The sequence below is a fragment of the Panthera tigris genome, chromosome D1 (genome assembly GCF_018350195.1).
Source record: "Panthera tigris isolate Pti1 chromosome D1, P.tigris_Pti1_mat1.1, whole genome shotgun sequence".
NCBI classification, from domain to species: domain Eukaryota; kingdom Metazoa; phylum Chordata; class Mammalia; order Carnivora; family Felidae; genus Panthera; species Panthera tigris.
Window position 1 is genome coordinate 65904727 of NC_056669.1, and position 19355 is coordinate 65924081.

A 19355-nucleotide genomic window follows, 5' to 3' on the forward strand; every position below is an offset into this window, starting at 1 on the left:
ACAAAAAATGCGGGCAGAAGGCAACAATGTGAAAACATGGAGTGACTCAGTTTCTCAGGGTTTCATGAAAGAAGTAGGGAACACTCTTCTGCTTTAGTCAGTCAATGCAATAAGGAATCTAGATTAAGTAATAAATTAGAACTTTACTATACCTACTAAAATCTGAGGCTGGATCTAGAATATTTGTGTGTCATGCCCAAATGACATAATTTTAAATTAGTAAAGATAGATTCTAGTCTTTTTGTCCCAGTATCCGTGAAAAATAGAAGTTATAAATTTAGTAATGCGCATTTCACTGATATGTAGGAGGCTTTATTTAAAATTTACAGTCAAAAGCAGATGTCTTCTAAGGGAAAGGCCAAAGCTAAGTTACTAGAAGAATCTCATGTTATAAATGGACCTTCATTATATTAATTAGAAAAATTGCATTTCTACTAAATATCCAATATTCAAACACAAAGGCAAATATTAAGCCTCAAACTTGACCAGCACTGTAGTACCTTCAAAATAACAGAGCCCCTTATAAATGCCCATAGACTACGGCGCTCATGCTGGTGATAGGGTCATTGGCGTATAGGACACTATCACTGCTTGTCTATAGTGGGGTTCCTTCTCTAGACCTAGAAAGACTCTTTGAGAAGCTTTAATATTTGCCAAATCAAGTCATGTTTCTAGGAGACTGAAAGTCACCATAATAATGCCTGTCTCATCTGCTTCTTTCTTTATAAGCATTTATAGGGGCAGGAGACCAGTTCCCAAGAAAAGGTTTTGTTTAATGGATTTGTTTTTCAGATTTTTGCTTAACATGAATGAATCTTTCTATATAACTTACAAGCTTGTCTTAGATATTATGGCAAGTGTTTATAAATGGAATCACAGAGCAAATTCAGAATGTGGATAAAAATAAAGGACATAATTTGACAAACAAATGTGAAAAAGGTTACTTGTAACAAATATGCTTCCAGATGAAGATGGTTCAAAGGAGTGACACATTAGGACAGATAATACAGTACCTTGATTATGGATTCTTCCCTTAGTTGAAGATTTGGGGTTTGACTGAATAAAACATTTATCTCTGTACCCATGCACTGGTAAGTAAGATTAAAGACAGAAGGAGGAATGAAATGTAGATAGCAGCAAACATCAGAGCAAATTGAGTAAGAGAAGAATAGGTTATTTAATTTTTGAACTTGAGTTAACATAGGGGGAAAATGTAAATATAATAAAAGTAGAAACTGCAATTAACAAATAAAAAGCTGCACAGTCACACAAAATAGATGAACTGAGCGCCTGTTAAATGAAATTTCAGCACCTGATTATAAGTATTATAAGCACAATGAAATGGACAGCACAGCAGAGCGCCACTAACAAATTATACCAAATGGAACACGCTTTTGAAGATTGTCATTTGGCAAGAAACAAATTTATATAATAAAATTAAGGAATTTAGAAGGGGGTAAATGTTAGGAATGCATTGGCCCTAGTATTTAAGGAGGCTGATTTATTGGCAAATGCTATGTGTTGTACAACACGTTTGTTCTTTGAGCAAGGTTATCACATCAGGAATGAAGCTCCAGTAACCATTTGGAATAACTAAGGGCATATTTTTGCAGTAAAGCATCAAGAATTGCCACACTATCTTCTTTTTTTCTTGTCATTTTGAAATTACATTTATTTTTAATACAGTTATGAGAAACAAAAATTCATGATCCTGTGACAATACCCAATGCCACTAAAAAATACAGCTTGTGATGATTGAAGTCACGACTCCTCCTAAAATCCCTACTTGCACCAAAATGATAGGCAGTATTAGAGATAACACTTTTGTAATTTGAGTAATATTGTTTTTTCCCGACAGAAACAAAGTGCTTCGTGAGTACAGCAAACTTAGCCTGGTAGTAACAAAAGCGATGAACAGTGGGTTACAGTTAATGACATTATTTCCTGAGCAAAGGAACTGCTCAAGTCAATTAAGGAAAATGACTCTGTATTTATTCAGGATTGAAAACTTTAACAACAGTATTATTAAGCTATATATTGCAAAGCTGCATATGACATAATTTGATAATAGAAAAATCATTAGCAGCGTTATTTCATTTCTGTCTCACTTCTCTGGAAGCAGAAAATGAAGGGCAATAATGGCTTTAGTGGCCAAAGGAATTCAGAAAGCTAAGGGTTGTGAAGGTGCTGGCTGACTGCACACAGGGAATTCTATTGCAAGACAGAACAAAGACCATGGGACAACATGGTAAAAGCACAAGGCTTCCTGTGTGCTGCCCACCTGCTCTCCTTTCTGCTAAGGTTTTGAGCTTCCTGATTGGAATATGGGACACTAAATACTTATAGTGAAGTTTTAGTGGTTGGTTCCTGATTCTGAGATACTGTTCCCTGAACATATACCACTTTTGCATGTTAGTCTCTCTACCTGGAACTACTTTTCACATTTCTTTACCTGACAAATTCCTTATCCCTTAAGATCCAGGAACAATGTGAATTCCTAGGAAGTGCATTCTTCACTGTCCCCAGACTTGTAGAGAGCTCTACTTGAACTGTGATCACATTGCATTGTGATTATTAGCACATTTTATTCTACTAGATTTTGCGATCCAAAGGGTAGGGCCCTAATCATATTTATTCTTGTATCCATGCTGAAAGCCTAATTTATAGGTATTAAACACATTTGTTGATTATTTTCTTTTTGAAAATTGATACATTATGAGCTGTTGTGGTCCTGCTAGTATATCTTCAACTCTGATTATCTGCCCTGATTATTTGCTCTGATTAATAATATAATTATTATTATAGAGGCTCATTAATGAAAAACTGCCAAGTATTTATCACATAGCAGAAAATCAGCAATAAGAAAATGGGCTGTATGGACATGGGGCCAGCAGAGGGCTTTGAGAACTGTAATCCAATGGGGCATTACGCTAGTGCTTTGGTGGTAAGGTCTACTTAGCTTCTTGAGTGTTTCCTAGGTGTCAAATACTTGTTCTGACCATGTACTACTGACTTGGAGTCAGGTTTTTTCCCAAGCTGTAGGGTCCCCCTTAATGGTTTTAGTAATCACTTTACTAGATCAAGTTGGTATTTTCAAAAAAGTGAGATTAGAATTTGAAAATACTATGTGCACTGCATGTGGTATAGATACTGTTTCATGAAACTTTTGTTTTAGTATATATACATTTTGCCCCGTGACAGTATTACCTGATATAATACTTATATACTGTAATATAATATAAAATGTATTTTTAACTATGATCATGATCAAAAAAGTTTGTTAGTTATTGGCCTAGACCTAGAGCATATTTACCTTCTATCTTCTTGCCCTAGGCCTATGTAGAGCAACCTGGCTTAAGGCAATTTAAATGCAAATGTAGACTTTTCTCCTACTTCAGTAGAGTATTAGGCAAGTATAACTAATAACAACAACAATAATCATGGAACTAACGTTTACTGAGTTCCTATTATGAACCAGTTACAAAAGCTAAGTGCTTTACAGATATTTCACTTATTCCTCATACTCTAAAGCTAATACTATTTATTATCTGCACTTTACAGATGAGGACCCTGAGCATTAAGAGGTTTCCTAAATTGCTTAATACCACACATTAAGTGGTAGTGCTATAGTTTGAATTTGAATGTAAGTGTTTTGTCATGTAAGGAACCAAGTGGCTCTGCGGCTGTCCAGCAGGGGCTGGCTGAGGGGATTGCTTCAGGGAAGAAGTGGTGCAGTTCACTCCACTGATGGGAATGCACTGGTGTTCAAAGCACGAGTGTTTCCTGAGCACTGGTATTGTTCCTTCTACTCTGTTCAGGCCAAGGAGGGGAGGAAAGATGCTTGGGTGGGATGTGGGGATGGGTACTGAATTTATCCATGTGTATGAGGTACAAGCTATATTCAGTGAATGCTGTATTGAAATGGACTGAACCAATCCCAGTACCAGTTATGCTGTTATTTGCTATGTGATCTTGGCCAAGTCACTTCATTTCTCAGAGCCTCTTAAAACACATATCCTAGAGATTATTACAAGGATAAAATATTACATGTAGAGAAACTGAAAAGCCACAGAAATGTAAAGGATGGAAAATTAAAAGGTTGCCTCCATGTGGCTACTTATCAAATATACTGAGCTGCTATACTTTTGTTTTTAAGAGGTAGTAGTATTGATTTCCTCATGACATTTTTGTAGTCAACAAAATAATTTATCCAAGTTGTAAGTATATGTATTTTTCCCCATGGGCCTCAAAAATGATTTTAATTCTAAATGAAAAGCAATGTGTTCTATTCACATCCTCACTTTTCCTTCACTGGTTCTTGTGTAAAAAAGGTTGCTTCCCCTGACTTAGGAACTCATCAACATGCACACAGAATGCAAAGTGGTCACCCTGACTGAGAAAAGGGTAAAGGAGAAGGTGGAAGTCAGTCTGAACTCTGGCTTATCAGCAGAGTGAGAAAGGCACACAGTGAAAATAACCTAAGGAAAAAACCAGTACCTAAGACTCTATCATGATGAAAGGAATGAAAAGGTAGTAAAGATACATAGAAGAGAAAAAGGAGAAGGTTAGGAGGAAAATTTAGAACTAGGAGGATCTTTCCATACAGGAAGGATGAGGAATTTCTGGAGAAGTGGTGCCTCACTATCTGGAAAAATGAAGAGACTCTCCTTGAGGGTAGGAAAGAGGAAATGAACTATTTGCAGGGTGTGGAAACATCCACACCTAGTCTGGCCCTGGCCTATGTGAGTGTGTGTCTGCCTGTCATGGTCATGTTAACAGGGAATCTTCTAAGACTTCCCAAATTGCTTGCCCAGTCCATTCTTGGTATTCAATGTGAGGAGGAATGACCCTGTTGGAAGAGACAAAGGAAGCAGCTCTAGGGATCAGAGAAGTTGAAGACACCAGGAAACAGCAGTATCTCATCTTCCAGTTAACCACTGGGACCTTGGAAGATCTGGGAGGCTTTGGCATTGAGGAATTAGGAGATGGAATAAAAGAGTAAGATATATGTTTCTGGATCCTAGTTTAAGATACCAGAATGATGAATATCTGGTTAGGAGCAAAAAACTATCATGAGGAAACACAGTAAGTTCACAATAATTTTCAGAAGAAAATATTTGGGAAGGGTGTCAGAAATAATAATTATGACCTCATTATGCCCAGAATGGATCAGAAATTAAATGGGAGATTTTGACCCTAAGAGGTAAATACAGCTTTTTAGGTACTTTTGAGAATAGCAAAGAATAAACTCATGATTAGAATGTAACCACAAGTGGGGATCCCCTTGTATAAAAAAGGCTGAGTCTGAGGCCAGTATTAAAAAAGAGAAGATAATGTAGGTGAAACACATTGGTGAATGTCCATGAGCCTTAGGTGCTAACATAGAAGATGAGACCATTTTGCATCTGAAATTTATATTACAAGTCATCTGGCCAAATGGAGGAATAAATAATGTGTCCTTGATGAAGTTGACAAAGGCAAAACTCAAGAGCAGAGCATGGAAAACTGTTGACATGCCTTGCTGACCATACAAACTTGCAGATGCTAAACAAAGCAATAAGGGGAACTGCAATATTGGGCCAAATTTGGATAGGAGCTCTGGGCAACAGAAATACTAGGCAGGAATCTTAGGAGAAAGTCACTGTACTATCTTTTAGTTCAAATTCACCAAGAAAGAAATGAGAAGAACGAGGCCTATATCTTAAACTTTAAAACAATGGTATTTAAAAAATTCCAAAGAAAGCTATATAGGACTATAATGGGTTATATAGCTATAAAGCTATATATGACTGTGTGCCTCCACCCCAATTCATATGTTGAAGTCTTAACGCCCAGCACCTAAGAATGTTGCCTCATTTAGAAATAGGGTTATTGCAGATGTAATTCATTAAGATGAAGTCATACTGGAGGGCGATGGAACCCTAATTCTATATGATCAGTGTCCTTATATGAAGGGAAAATTTGGAGACAGACACAGAGGGAGAACATCATGAAAAGATGAAGGCTGATACCTGGGTGATGCTTCTACAAACTAAGGAAAGCCACAGATGGCTAGTGAGCTACCAAAAACTAGAGGGGAGGCATGGGACAGATTCTGCCTCATTGTCCTTAGAAGGAACCGACCCTGACAACATCTTGATTTTGAACTTCTAGCTTCCAGAAAATGATGAGACAAATGTCGTTGAAGACAACCAGTTTGTGGCACTTTGTTAAGGTAGCCCTAGAAAACTAATACAGTGACCTTTATTTCACTAATTCACAAGATGAGTGAAAAAGGCTGAAAGATATTAGGAAATCCTGTAATTATAGAACATTCTAATGAGGTGGGAAAAAAGTATCTAAAGAACCAATATGACTGCTAGGAGATGTGCATAGTAATCTGGTTTTTCAAAAGGGAAAAAAGTGAATTTTGTAAAATAAAGCCTTCCTGTATGTTGATTCTGAACTAAATTCTAGAATGGATGCTAGTGGATAATTTGTGATTATTTAGGAAAAAGCACTAATTCTTATAATGAGTCATGGTAAACTAACCATATAATCTTTTGTGATATAATTAATACTTGGAAAGACTGGAAAACACCAAATTAAAGAGATTGGCAGAGATTTAGAAATATGGGTCAGGTGAGGTTGAACTGGTATGTATTAATAGATCAATCTCTTTCTTCAGGGAAGCTTCTACATTAGTTTGATGAAGACTTTTGCCCTTAGCTCTGGCTGTTTAATATTTTTAAACAACAAATTACATGACAGCAGAGATCAAACTGATGCATGAGAAGAGGCTTGGGAAAATGTCTAATACAGAGGCAGACAGAATTAGGATCCAAAGTCTAAAACAATAGTCCGTGTAAAACAAGATGGAATTTTGTAGGTATAGTACATAGTAAATTTAGGTTCAAAAACCAACCCTCAAGGCTAGTACTGTATATTGTTAAGAACAATAGCACATGGGAAGAGATTTCAAGTGATCTTAATCACAGTGTGGGTCAACCTAATGATGGGGCCATCCTCATATCTGATGTAATCTTAGGCTGCATGAGTTCAAATCCGTGGAGAGTTCACCGAGTGACAAAGATGGTGAGTGGAATGCAACTGTTCCAATTAGGGATATTTGGAGTTAATGGAAGCTCTCAGAGAGAAAAGATCAGATCAGTTTTTAAATCCGAAGGGCTGGCATGTGGGAGATTAAGATTTAGAATTTTCTGACTGTAGAGGGCAGATTATGCAAAGTTACATAGGGGCAGATTTTTAGATCAATATGAGAAAGAATTTTCTAACAAATATAGAGTTGCTTACAAATGCAAGGGACTACTTTTAGGAAGAAATGAGTTTCCCATTACTGCTGATGATCAAGCAGAACTTGGATCATTCACTTGGTAAATTTTCAAGGGGATTCAGCATCACACAGACGTGAGAGAAAAAACCCAAGATTATATAAATCCATTGTAAAATAGGAAGTTTTACAATCAAGATACTTGCTCTGTAATTACCTCTGAAAAGTAAAAGAATCTCACATAATCTCCAGATACCAAAGTGGACCTCCTTTGGGGCTAGAAGAGCAAATACAGGCCTTTCTCTATTTCCTTATGCCAAAAGCTAAAAAGCCCAGAGGGAAAAAAAGAGTAACCTGGATATCATTCTCTTCTGTTCCCTAAACTAGCATTTCAGAGAACAGGAGTAAAAATTACAGGCATTGGGGAAGCACAACTCTTGGAGTCTGGGATTACTTCTCTCTAGCTGCTTATGCTTCGGTGATCAGCCTTTCTACCCTGCAAACCTGAAGCATTGTGGAGTATTCATGGGGCTGACCACTTAGACACGCTCCCCTCACCTCCCACTGCTTCCAAAATCATCAATAGCTAAGATTTCAGCAATTATTATACATTTTGTCCCATGCAGCTAAACTCATCTGCCACAACACCAGTAACAAATTAGACCATTTATTTCAAAAAGGGTAATTAAGAACAATTTGAACCGTAATTAGTTGATTTAGAGTATCACTATCTAGAGTAAAGTTTTCTGATTTTAAGGTTGTATCAGTGCTCAGTTATAAAATCAATCTTACTAACCTCCTCGAGCAAAGCTATTGGATGGGTTTACATCCAAATGTCCTGGCACTACCTGCTTAAGCACAGTGGACATTCTTGAAGTCCTCCTTTCAGTCCCTGAAAGTCAGCCAAAAAGAAGAACAAAAACCATGTCGTTCAGGTTAACATTACTCAAATGACAAAAAGTTATCTTCATGTGTAGCATGTCTAATTGCTGCCAAACATTGTACTTTTTAAGTACCCAAAGCTTTAATAGAGATAACAAGGCACTGTTACTATTTCCTCAGAGATACACACGTTTGCAAGATTATAGAGAGTTAGGTTTGGCAAGTGCAATCAGAGAATTTAATGATAAATGAAGCAAGGCATGCATGGTGTTACTTTACAAGAAAAGCCACTTTCTGCTTATGTTGAGCTAATTCAAATAGCTGATTAAGCCAAGGAGACCAACTTTTCAAGTCACATGCTCCTGTGTCTAACACATTAGGGTTACCTCTACATGAACCCTTTGGGGTTCCATCACATGATAACTGAAACAGAATATTAGTACAAGTCTTAATGGCTTCATCCACATCTAATGAAAACAAACTGTACTACAAATCATAAAAGGTTGCAGAAATTTCAGGAATTTCAAACTTATACATGATGATTTACTACATAAGCATTTAATAATCAGGTGTTCAACTTATACATTCCACTTTGTAATAATATTTTAAAGTCTATGTAAAATAGATTCTAAGAAAAAAGAGATAACTTTATTTATGTTCCCAGCTCCTATTATTCTTTTAAAAAGAAAATAATTGAATCTCCACATTTGGTTACTGTTACTAGACATTAACAGTGGTATGCTGATTTTTAGGTAAAAGGAGCTAAAGTTATAGTCCCATAGGGTAAAACTTCAAGGGGTCATACTGAAGGAACAGTATAAATAACTGAAGAGACTAACCCAAGGAATGAAGCTTTCATAGTTGTCAAGAAGAAAAGTATTATCAAATCTTACCTGGAGACAGAGCAAGTGCTGGTCTGACAGTAAGGGTGTTATTGCCACTGAGTTTCTGTTGGACAGAAACTGCATTCAGTAAGGCTTGCAAGTATTTTTCTTGTTCTATGCTACTGGAAGATTCTAAAGAGGAGGTAGGAGCTATAAAAGAAAAAGATAGTGAATAAAACAAACTGTCTCTATGTTAAGACATCTACCTACCTACCTACCTACCTATCTTATTCTTTCTGTGTATCTTCAAATTACCACACCCAAATATAGAAACCAGTCCCATTTACAGCTGTAAACTATTAAATGGCTATCCTCCTATGATACTGGTTTCACCACACCTACTTCTTGCTTGCATCATCATCAGAGATGGCTCTGCCATCCTCCCAGAAAGAGCCTAGGTCTGGAAAACCAGCACAGGGCTGTCCTTCCAAGAATTGGTGTAGTTATCCTGTCCATACCACTGTTTGAGAGCAGAGGATGGAATGGGTTCCCTAGGTATCCCAGAATGGCACCCATACCAGTAGTTTTCTTCTAATTCTGCCACAAAGGCCTAACAGGGCACATGAACTTGTAGGAGTCTGTTGCAGGAAGAGTGAAGGAAGATGGGGAGAAGGTAGCAACAGCCACTGCCAGATTCCCTAGTCCTTCTAAGAGAAGGGCAGAGAGGGAATGCCTCTGTGTATGCACGGAGGGAAACAAATGTGAGAACAATTCTGGGTTGGAGGGAGTCTGAGCTGGTTTGTGTGGAACAAAGAATCACTAAAACTGGCCCAGGCACTTTAAAGAGGCATCATGGGGGACTCATTAGAAAGACAACAGATATAAACAACTTTTTTTTACATCCTGAACAAAAAATTAGCATAATTATTTTTATAAACTTTAAGGTGCCATTATTATATTTTATGAACTCTAAGATGTCATAAATTATAAGATGCACCATTATTTTATGTACTAAGAATTAAAAACTCTTCCATTTAAGGGTGCCTGGGTGGCTCTGTTGGTGAAGTGTCTGACTTCAGCTCAGGTCATGATCTCACAGTTCATGAGTTTGAGCCCTGCATTGGGCTCTGTGCTGACAACTAGAGAGCCTGGAGTCTGCTTTAGATTCTGTGTCTCCCTCTCTCTCTCTCTCTCTCTCTACCCCTCCCCTGCTTGTGCTCTCTGTCTCTCAAAAATAAATAAACTTAAAAACAAAAACAACTCTTCCATTTAAACTATGACAACTCTCTGATCACATCAATTTTAAGATGTATCCCAATTTCAAAGACATTAAAATGTGAGCATATGTGTGAGCTCAAAAATATGAAATACAGCAAATTTATATTAGATTAAAAAATCAGAAACCAGTGAGTAAAATAGTTTCAACTTTTTCCAATGAAAAATTAACATAGTCATCAATGATCAGTGATATATCCATCAATGCTCCCAAAATGATTCCCTCACTTTATGTAACTTACATATGCTGTGTTCTGTTATATCCACTATGTGGCTTGGGAGGATTCCTCAGTGTCGAAATAGTTAAAAACAAATTGCCTTTAATTATACTAGTGTTGAGACTCCAAGACAGGCAGGATAATGATGATGATGATGATGATGATGATGTTGTGTGTGTGCTGCCCTCAGCTGAATGATCAAAGATACGCTAGCCAACCTTTAACTTTCAGGAGGGAAATGGACGAGAATAAAGAAGAGATATCAAAAGTACATGGTTCTACCCGCTGAACCACAGAACTTGACTTACCTCATTTCCAAAGAGTTAAGAACACAGCCATCCCTAAATTGGATCTGATATGTTGGTGGTCTATTGTTTAATTTTACTGAACATTTACTATAAGCTAGAAATTATGGGAAAGGTCTGCAGAATATAGCTTCTGACTGACTTCAAGACCTCAGACATAGTACTTAAAAATCCTCAGAAAAAGAGACAGTAGTACTATCTGCTTTCTTAAGTTGGCCTTCTTCTAGCTTCCTAAAATATTCTTTTCTTGAGAGTTTCTTTTAAGGCAGCATTTTGGTCATTGGTTTGTGGACTTGTTTGTGTGTGTGCATGTTACTTGTAGGAATGAGATAAAATATCTCATATTACATGGGCCAGAGAATCCCTACTTGCCTCTGAAGCTGTTAAATATATTTGGATACTCCCCAGAAGGAAAGAGAAAGATTAGTATACTCTAGTTTCCATCTGTGGATAGTTTGGTTTGCTGAAATAAAAATAGCCTAGAACAAAAGGCTATTATGATAATTTATATTAAAATACAAATATAGACAGACATATTTAGCAAGATGCCAAATTCAAGGTGGAAACCCACATTGTCAAATAGTAAATGTTTCATATTGCACCGTGGAGAAGTCTGTGTGCGAGAGAAGGCCTGATATAAGGGCACAATTGACACTCCCAGATATCACTTCCTTTATTTTTAGGAATTCTCTAAAGTGAAAGGATCACAACTGTGCTGTACAGAGATGCTTACCTGCCTGAGGGGAGTTCTGAGATTTGAAAAGACCAACCACTCCCTTCCCATGGAATCCTCCAGATCGGAGAAGCAGGGTACTGCTTTTTGAATTCTTCCAACATACAACAGGCAGGCGATTGTGTCGATAGCAGCGGGCGACTCTTGGTAAACTACTGTCTTGTACAGCTTGAGGTACAACCAAAAGGCCAGGATAGCTTCAGGGACATGGAAAGGAGAAAAAGAATGAATGGGGTGAGAGAGTGGGAATGGGAGAGAGAAAGGGAAAGAAATGGGGAGAGAGGGAGAGAGAGAATATAAGAACATGAGTATCATAGTAGCACAGTAATTTTCTAAGACTCAGAAACATACTGGTTGAGGGGTAAGACGTTTATTTTCTTTTATTTATTTTTTAAAAATTATTTATTTATTTATTTATTTACTTACTTACTTACTTAATGTTTATTCATTTTTGAAAGACAGAGAGAGACACAGCACAAGCAGGGGTGGGGCAGAGAGGGAGGGGGACACAGAATCTGAGGCAGGCTCCAGGCTCTGAGCTGTCAGCACAGAGCCCGATGTGGGGCTCTGCGAGATCATGACCTGCGCTGAAGTCGACACTTAACCAATTGAGCCACCCAGGTGCCCCTACTGTTTTTAAAGTTTATTTATTTTGAGAGAGACAGGGAGAGTGCAAGTGGGGGAGGGGCAGAGACAGAGGGAGAATCTCAAGCAGACTCCACACTGTCAGTACAGAGTCCATGTGGGGCTCAAACTCACGAGACCATGACATCGTGACCTGAGCCAAAATCAAGAGTTGGATGCTTAACTGACTGAGCCACTCAGGTGCCCCAAGACATGTATTTTAAACATGGAACTTAGTTTTAACTCAGTTCTTCAGGGTTTGAGAAAAAAAGCCCTAGATAGTGAAAATAGCTAATTTATCCACTAATCCGTAGTCTTTTTTGAAATAAGCCCCCTTCAGTGATACTGCAGGTGGAATAACCTAAGCCTAGAAAGTAAGAATTCTGGGGCTCCTGGTTGGCTCAGTCGGGTAAGTGTTGACTTTGGCTCAGGTCGTGATGTCACGGTTCATGAGTTGGAGCCCTGCGTCCGGCTCTCTGCTCTCAGCACAAAGCCTGCTTCGGATCCTTTGTCTCCTTTTCTCTCTACCCCTACCCCGTTCATGTGTTCTCTCTCTCAAAAACAAAATAAATTAAAAAAAAAAAAAAAAAATCTTGTGTTGGGCGCCTGGGTGGCTCAGTCAGTTAAGCATCTGACTCTTGATTTCTGCTCAGGTCATTATCTCATGGTTGGTGAGATCAAGGCCTGAGTCAGGCTCTGCACTGACAGCACAGAGCCTGCTTTGGATTTTCTGTCTCCTTCTCTCTCTGCTCCTTCTCTGCTCTCTCTCTCCCTCTCACAATACATAAACTTGAAAATTAAAGTAAAAAAAAAATGCTATATAGAATTACTAAAAAGGCCTCTGTTAAACTGATGATTTCCTTTGTCTTACACACTACTTTTTGTCAACTTGAAATATAGATTGTAAGATTAGTGGATTAATAGCAACTTTATGAGGATGACAAGTCAAATTGTCAACTCATTAGTCTGCTGCAGTAACAGCTGAGAATAGAGCACACTAACATTAGTCTGCCTGAGATGGTGAAAGAACTAAAAATCAAAACCAAATGATTTTTGGTTATGAGAACAGTATGTTCAAAGGTCAAAATAAGTTTAAATATTTTATTGACACTACATGTTGATAATTTTTAAGAAAAGATTAGCTCATAAAGTTACAGGATATGACACTGGGAAAATACAAAACAAAGTACTTTGTTTTTTAGAATAGGAAGCACAAGAAGATAGGCAGGTTTCAGAGTCATTTCCTTTAGTTTATTTAGAAATATTACACTAAAGAGATTTCATATTAATAACCTCCCAAGAGGAGGTTATTACTGTGATATTTTCTAAGACTCAGAAACATACTTGTTGAGGGGTAAGACATTTATTTTCTTTTATTTTTTTTAAATTACAAAAATTATTTATTTATTTTTAAAGTTTATTTTGAGAGAGACAGGGAGAGGCACGTGGGGGAGGGGCAGAGACAGAGGGAGAATCTCAAGCAGACGCCACACTGTCAGTACAGAATCCATGTGGGGCTCAAACTCATGAGACCATGACATCGTGACCTGAGCCAAAATCAAGAGTTGGATGTTTAACTGACTGAGCCACTCAGGTGCCCCAAGACATGTATTTTAAATATGGAGCTTGAAACACAAATGAATTAACACAAAAAAATCCATATCATTACTACCTGGGTCAATAAATTGACCATTACCAGAATCCAAGAAGATCCCCTGTATCTCTTTCCAATCACTATTTCTCTCTCCTCCTCAAAATTTACCATTCTCCTTGACTGCTAAAAAACTGGATGAGTTTTCTCTGTTTCTGAATTTTAGATAAAAGGAACAAATAAAATTTATTCTTTTGTATCTGGGTTCTTTTAGTCAACATTATGTTTGTGAGATCCATCCATGCTACTGCATATAGCTGTAGTTTATTTTCATTGTGTATAGTATCCCACTATGTGATTACACTATCTCTTCTTCTATTGTTGATTTTGAGTAGTTTATTGTTTTTGACTATGTGAGAAAAATGTTGCCATGAACATTCCTGTAGATGTCTTTTGGGAGCACATATACATTTCTATTGGAAATTCTGGGCAAATAACAGGTTACGCATATGGTCCATAGATGTTTAGCAGATACTGCGAGAAAGCTTTCCAAAGTTGTTTAACCAATTTACAGTCCCACAAGCAATAAATGAGAGTTCCACTTGCTTGACATTTTTACTAGTACTTTGTATTGTTAATCTTTTAAGTTTTAGCCATTTTTGCAGGTATAAAGTAGTCTCATCGGGACTTTATATTTGTCTAAAGACTAATAGGTTGAACATCTTTTCAGATATTTATTGGCCACCAGGATGTCTTCTTTTGTGAAGTTCCTGTTTAAGCCCCCTGCCATTTTTTTATTGCCTTTTTACTCTTTTAATGTTTCCTGATGTTCTTCTGATATCTACAGAAGGTCTTAATTTATCAGTCTTTTATTTTATGGATAGTGCTTTTCCTGTCCTAAGCAATCTTTTCCTACTTCAAGGTTATGAAGATATTCTTCTATCTTCTAGAAGCTTTATTATTTTCACCTTTTACATGTAGACCCATAGACCAGTGGGAATTCATTTTTGTGTATGATATAAGGCAGGAGTCAAGATTAATTTTTTTTCATATGGATATCCAGCATATTGAAAAAACATCTTTTATTGACTGCTGTTAAGTGCTATCTTTACCTTAAATCAAGTGTCCATATATGTTGAGCTGTTTTATATTCCCTATTTTGCCCCAATGGTCTGTTTGACTATCCTTGTGTCAATCCCATACTATTTTAATTACTGTAGCTTTATGAAAAGTCTAGGTATCCTACAGTATTATTCTATAAGACTATCTTGACTATTCCTGACCTTCTGAAGTTTTATATAACTTTATATATTAAAGTTTATATACTCTTTATATATTAAAAGAATCATCTTTTTAATTTCCATAAACATTTTGCTGGAATTTTGATTGGGACTGCACTGAATCTATAGACCAATTTCTGGAAAAATTATAGTTTTTTTTTTTTTTTTTTTTAATACATGGAGCCACCCAGGTGCTCCTTATTTATTTATTTTTAAGTAAGTAAGTAAGTAGGACTAGATACTTGGACATACATAGAATATGAGCACTACATTTGGTAATTCAATAGTTAACTTATTAGATATATTACACAAGGTTTTTTTTCATTATTTTATATACCCTCACTCTTTTTCTTATCCTCAGCTTCTAAACAAATGTATGTGTTATATGGATATAAGATTAATACACTTTGTATTGCAACTACCTGAAATTAAAACTTTCAATGTTTACAATGAAAATTATAGTTTTAAAGGGTTTTTTTTTTAATGTTTTTATTTATTTTTTGAAACAGGGAGAAAGCATGAGTTGGGGACAGGCAGAAAGAGAGGGAAACAGGAACCAAAGTAGGCTCCATGCTGCCAGCAGGGAGCCCAATGTGGGCCTCAAACTCACGAACTGTGAGATCATGACCTGAGCCCAAGTTGGATGCTTTGCTGACTGAGCCACCCCAGGTGCCCTGAAAAATTACAGTTTCAAAGTACTGAGTATTCAAACCCAAGGACATGAAATATCTATTTATTTATATCCTTAATGGTCCTCAATATTGTTCTGACTGTTCCACATAGAGGTCTTGTATATCTTTCATTAGAGTTATTCCTAAGTAATGCTTTTTAGAGCTACTCTAAGTAGTGTCAGTACCAAAATAACATCATTTAAAATTACATTTTTTTATTATTTACCTTTGCTATGTATATACTAATTCTTGTATAATAATTTTGTACCAGGGACCTAACTAAATTCATGTATTAATTTTAAAGGTTTATTTGTAGATTCCTTCAGATTTTCTAAGTATACAAGCAAGTCATCTGTGAGTAATGATAGTTTTCCTTCTTTTCAATCTTTATGCCTTTTATTGTTTCTTTTTCTAGTCTTTTGGCACCTTTTAGGACCTCTAGTATGACACTGAGTAGAAGTCGTGATAGTGGGCATCCTTACCTTGTCCTGATCTCAGAGTAAAAGTTTTCAATTACAATTACTTTCAAAAAGTAATTTTTGCTGTAGGATTTTTTAGACACTAGATAAGGAGCTTCCCTTATATTTCTAAATTGATAAAAATTCTTCTTTTAAAAATCATAAATGTACATTATATTTTATAAAGTGTTTTTCTGTATATAGTGAATTTATATTTTTCTTTTTTCTTTTTTTTCTTGGAATAAAAAAAATTATCAATTTGGAAATGTTTTTGCCCCATTTTCACAGTTCACTTGTTCTGCAAGTTCTGCACTTGAGTTTGAGATCCCCCAGAGGCAAATATTCAAGCTTTGTGCACGAATTTCCATAGGAGGAGGGAGGGGTGGGCTTGAGGATCACACGCCCCTACAGTTTCCCTTGCCTCTCTGGCCTAGAGGAATCTTCTGTCTGGCTGTCCCACCACGTACTGTCTCCAGGACCTTCCATCACTGCATGCTTTGGACCAGGCTCACAGTAGCCATTTCTGCTTTGATTCCCCTCCTGGAATGCAACATATTTTTTCTTTTTAATTCTTTTAAGATGGTGAATTATACTGATTGTTTTTCAATTTTCAAGCCAGTTTTGTATTCTTACAATAAACTCCACTTGGTCATAATGAATTGTCATGTGTGATTTTGTAAAAGGCAGTTTTGCACGGTGTATTCGTTCTGTACTCTTACTTTCGACTTTTCTGAATTCTTGTATATTAGATATCTCCCTTTAAAGCAACATAAAGCTTTAACAAAATTCTGGTAATATTTTTCTTTTAATTGGAACATTTAGTGAATTGATAAGTAATGTAATTACTGATATATTTGAATTTAAATTTACCATCTTACCATTTGCTTTCTATTTGTTCCATCTGTTCTGTGTTCCCTTTTTTTTCCTTTCTGCCTTCTTTTGGATTATTTTTTATTATTCCATTCCTTTCTTCCTAATATACTATTTGAGGGATATATATTATTTTATATCACTATAAACATTTTATTACAAGGGCTCTAATAAGTGGTCTGTTATTTTATTTTGTTTCTGACAGATCAAAATGAGCAATGAGGTCTGTTTTCTCACTGGCAGGCAGGATTTTGATCGCATGCTTCCCAAACAGCAGGACATTACACCTTGATACCACGACTTACACTATCTACAAAAAGAATTTAATTAGAAGGACAGAGTATCCAGGAAAATTATTGCATACTCAACAGAATCACAATCTTTCAGTACTTAATGAAAAATTTTTATTTGGCCCAAATCTCAAACTGTATTTCCCACTTGTTTCTCAAGTTTCATAATGGTATTTTTTATTATATATGTTTTTGTTTTTCTGAAAATACTTTTAATTGCCTTATTTTTGAAAAATACTTTTGTTGTGTGTACAACCTAGGTTGATGATTATTTTCTTTAGCTTACTGAAGATTTGATTCCATTGCCTTCTTACTTTGTTGATACTGAAATGTCATTCATCATTGCTATTCCTGTTTTGGTGAACTTTCTCTTTTCTCTGACTGCTTGGTGTCCTCTTCTTAGATGTTCTGCGGGTTCAGTTCAATACCTCTAGATGAGGACTTATTTGCTTTGGATTCATTTTGGCTTCCTGGACCTGAGGACTGGTTTCTCTCAGCAATTCTGAAAAATTCCCTGCAGTTAGTTCTTTAATATTGGCATTTCCTCTATTATCTCCAACAGAAGCACCAATCACATTAAACCTCTCACTCAATCCTGCATGTCTTTGGTCTTTTTCTTTTTCTTAATTTTAATTCCAGTATAGTTGAAATAATGTTCAATTAGTTTCAGGTTACAATATAGTGATTCAACAATTGTATACACCACACAGTGCTCATCGAGGTAAATGTACTCTTGATCTCTTTCACCTATTTCACCCGTTCCCCCCACCCACCTTCTCTCTGGTAACCATCTGCCCTTTATAGTTAAGAGTCTGTTAGTTTGTCTCTCTCTCTCTTTTATTTTCCTTATGTTCATTTGTTTTGTTTTTTAAATTCTACATATAAGTAAAATACATATTCTACACATAAGTGAAATCATATGGTATTTGTCTTTCTCTGACTGACTTATTTTACTTAGCATTATACTCTCTATATCCATACATGTTATACTGTCTAGATCTATGCTGCAAATGGCAAGATTTCATTCCTTTTTGTGGCTGATATTCCATTTTGTGGCTAATATTCCATTGTGTGCATATGTGTGTGTGTGTATGTGTGTACTTCTTGATCCATTCGTCAGTTGGGCTGCTTTCATAATTTGGTTATTGTAAATAGTGCTGTTATAAACATAGGGGTGCATATATCCTTTTGAATTAGTGTTTTCATATTCTTTGGTTAAGTATCCAATAGTGCGATTACTAGATCATATGGTAGTTCTATTTTTAACTTTTTGAGAAACCTCTATACTGTCTTCCAGAGTGGCTGCACCAGTTTGCATTGTGGTTTTGATTTGCATTTCTCTGATGATGAGGGATGTTGAGTACCTTTTCATCTGTTGGCCAAGTATTTATAAATTTAAACTGTCATTTAAAATGAGATATCTATAGTTCTTTAAGAACAGTGGGGTTGAAACTAATAGTAACATTAAGACAACTTTCTAAAATATGTACAAAGTGCTTTCACAGCATTATTCTGTTTAATCAAAGCAAGAATTTACGAATGCAAAGGAAACAGCTTACCCAGAGATGAAAATGATTAAACTTGTACATGGCAGAATGTAGTTTTAAAAAATATAAAGCATGAAATAGGGCCTTACTGATATAGGAAATAGTGAGAGATGACAAGAATAGAAACAAGAAAACATGTTCATTTACATTCTTTAAGTACTTTCCCTTGGAAATATTCTAATTAGACAGCACAAGAAAACCCTGCCTACACTTGGGTCAACAAATTACAGCCCGTGGGCCAAAACACGCCCTGCCCATTCATTTACTTACCATCTATGGCTGCTTTTTGGCAGAGCTGAGTAGCTGCAATGAGACCATATGGCCTGCAAAACTGAAAATATATAGTATCTGGCCCTTTAAAGAAAAAGTTTGTGGACCCCTAGCCTACAGCAGACCTTCATCTCTCCTATCTGCCTGGGCAAATTCTATTTTTATTTGAACTTATCTTCAGACATAGATGTTAGAAGAGATGCAAATGGGAAGAGAAAGACAAGAAAAAATCATATAGGAGACAAAA

General features: G+C 36.3%; 1 protein-coding gene across 5 annotated transcripts in view; it reads right to left on the reverse strand.

Annotated features, from left to right (window-relative positions):
• Positions 1-19355, reverse strand: part of SBF2 (SET binding factor 2) — a 473279-nt gene that overhangs the window by 34604 nt on the left and 419320 nt on the right. For 3 of the 5 annotated variants that reach the window (XM_042959198.1, XM_042959197.1, XM_042959195.1), the window contains 2 exons: positions 11508-11704; positions 9046-9186 (listed from right to left, as the gene is read on the reverse strand). In XM_042959198.1, coding sequence (XP_042815132.1) covers positions 9046-9186; positions 11508-11704 — 338 coding nt within the window. Of the gene's footprint in view, positions 1-8066; positions 8163-9045; positions 9187-11507; positions 11705-19355 lie in introns of all 5 variants that reach the window. The other 2 variants (XM_042959196.1, XM_042959194.1) reach the window with 1 other exon arrangement.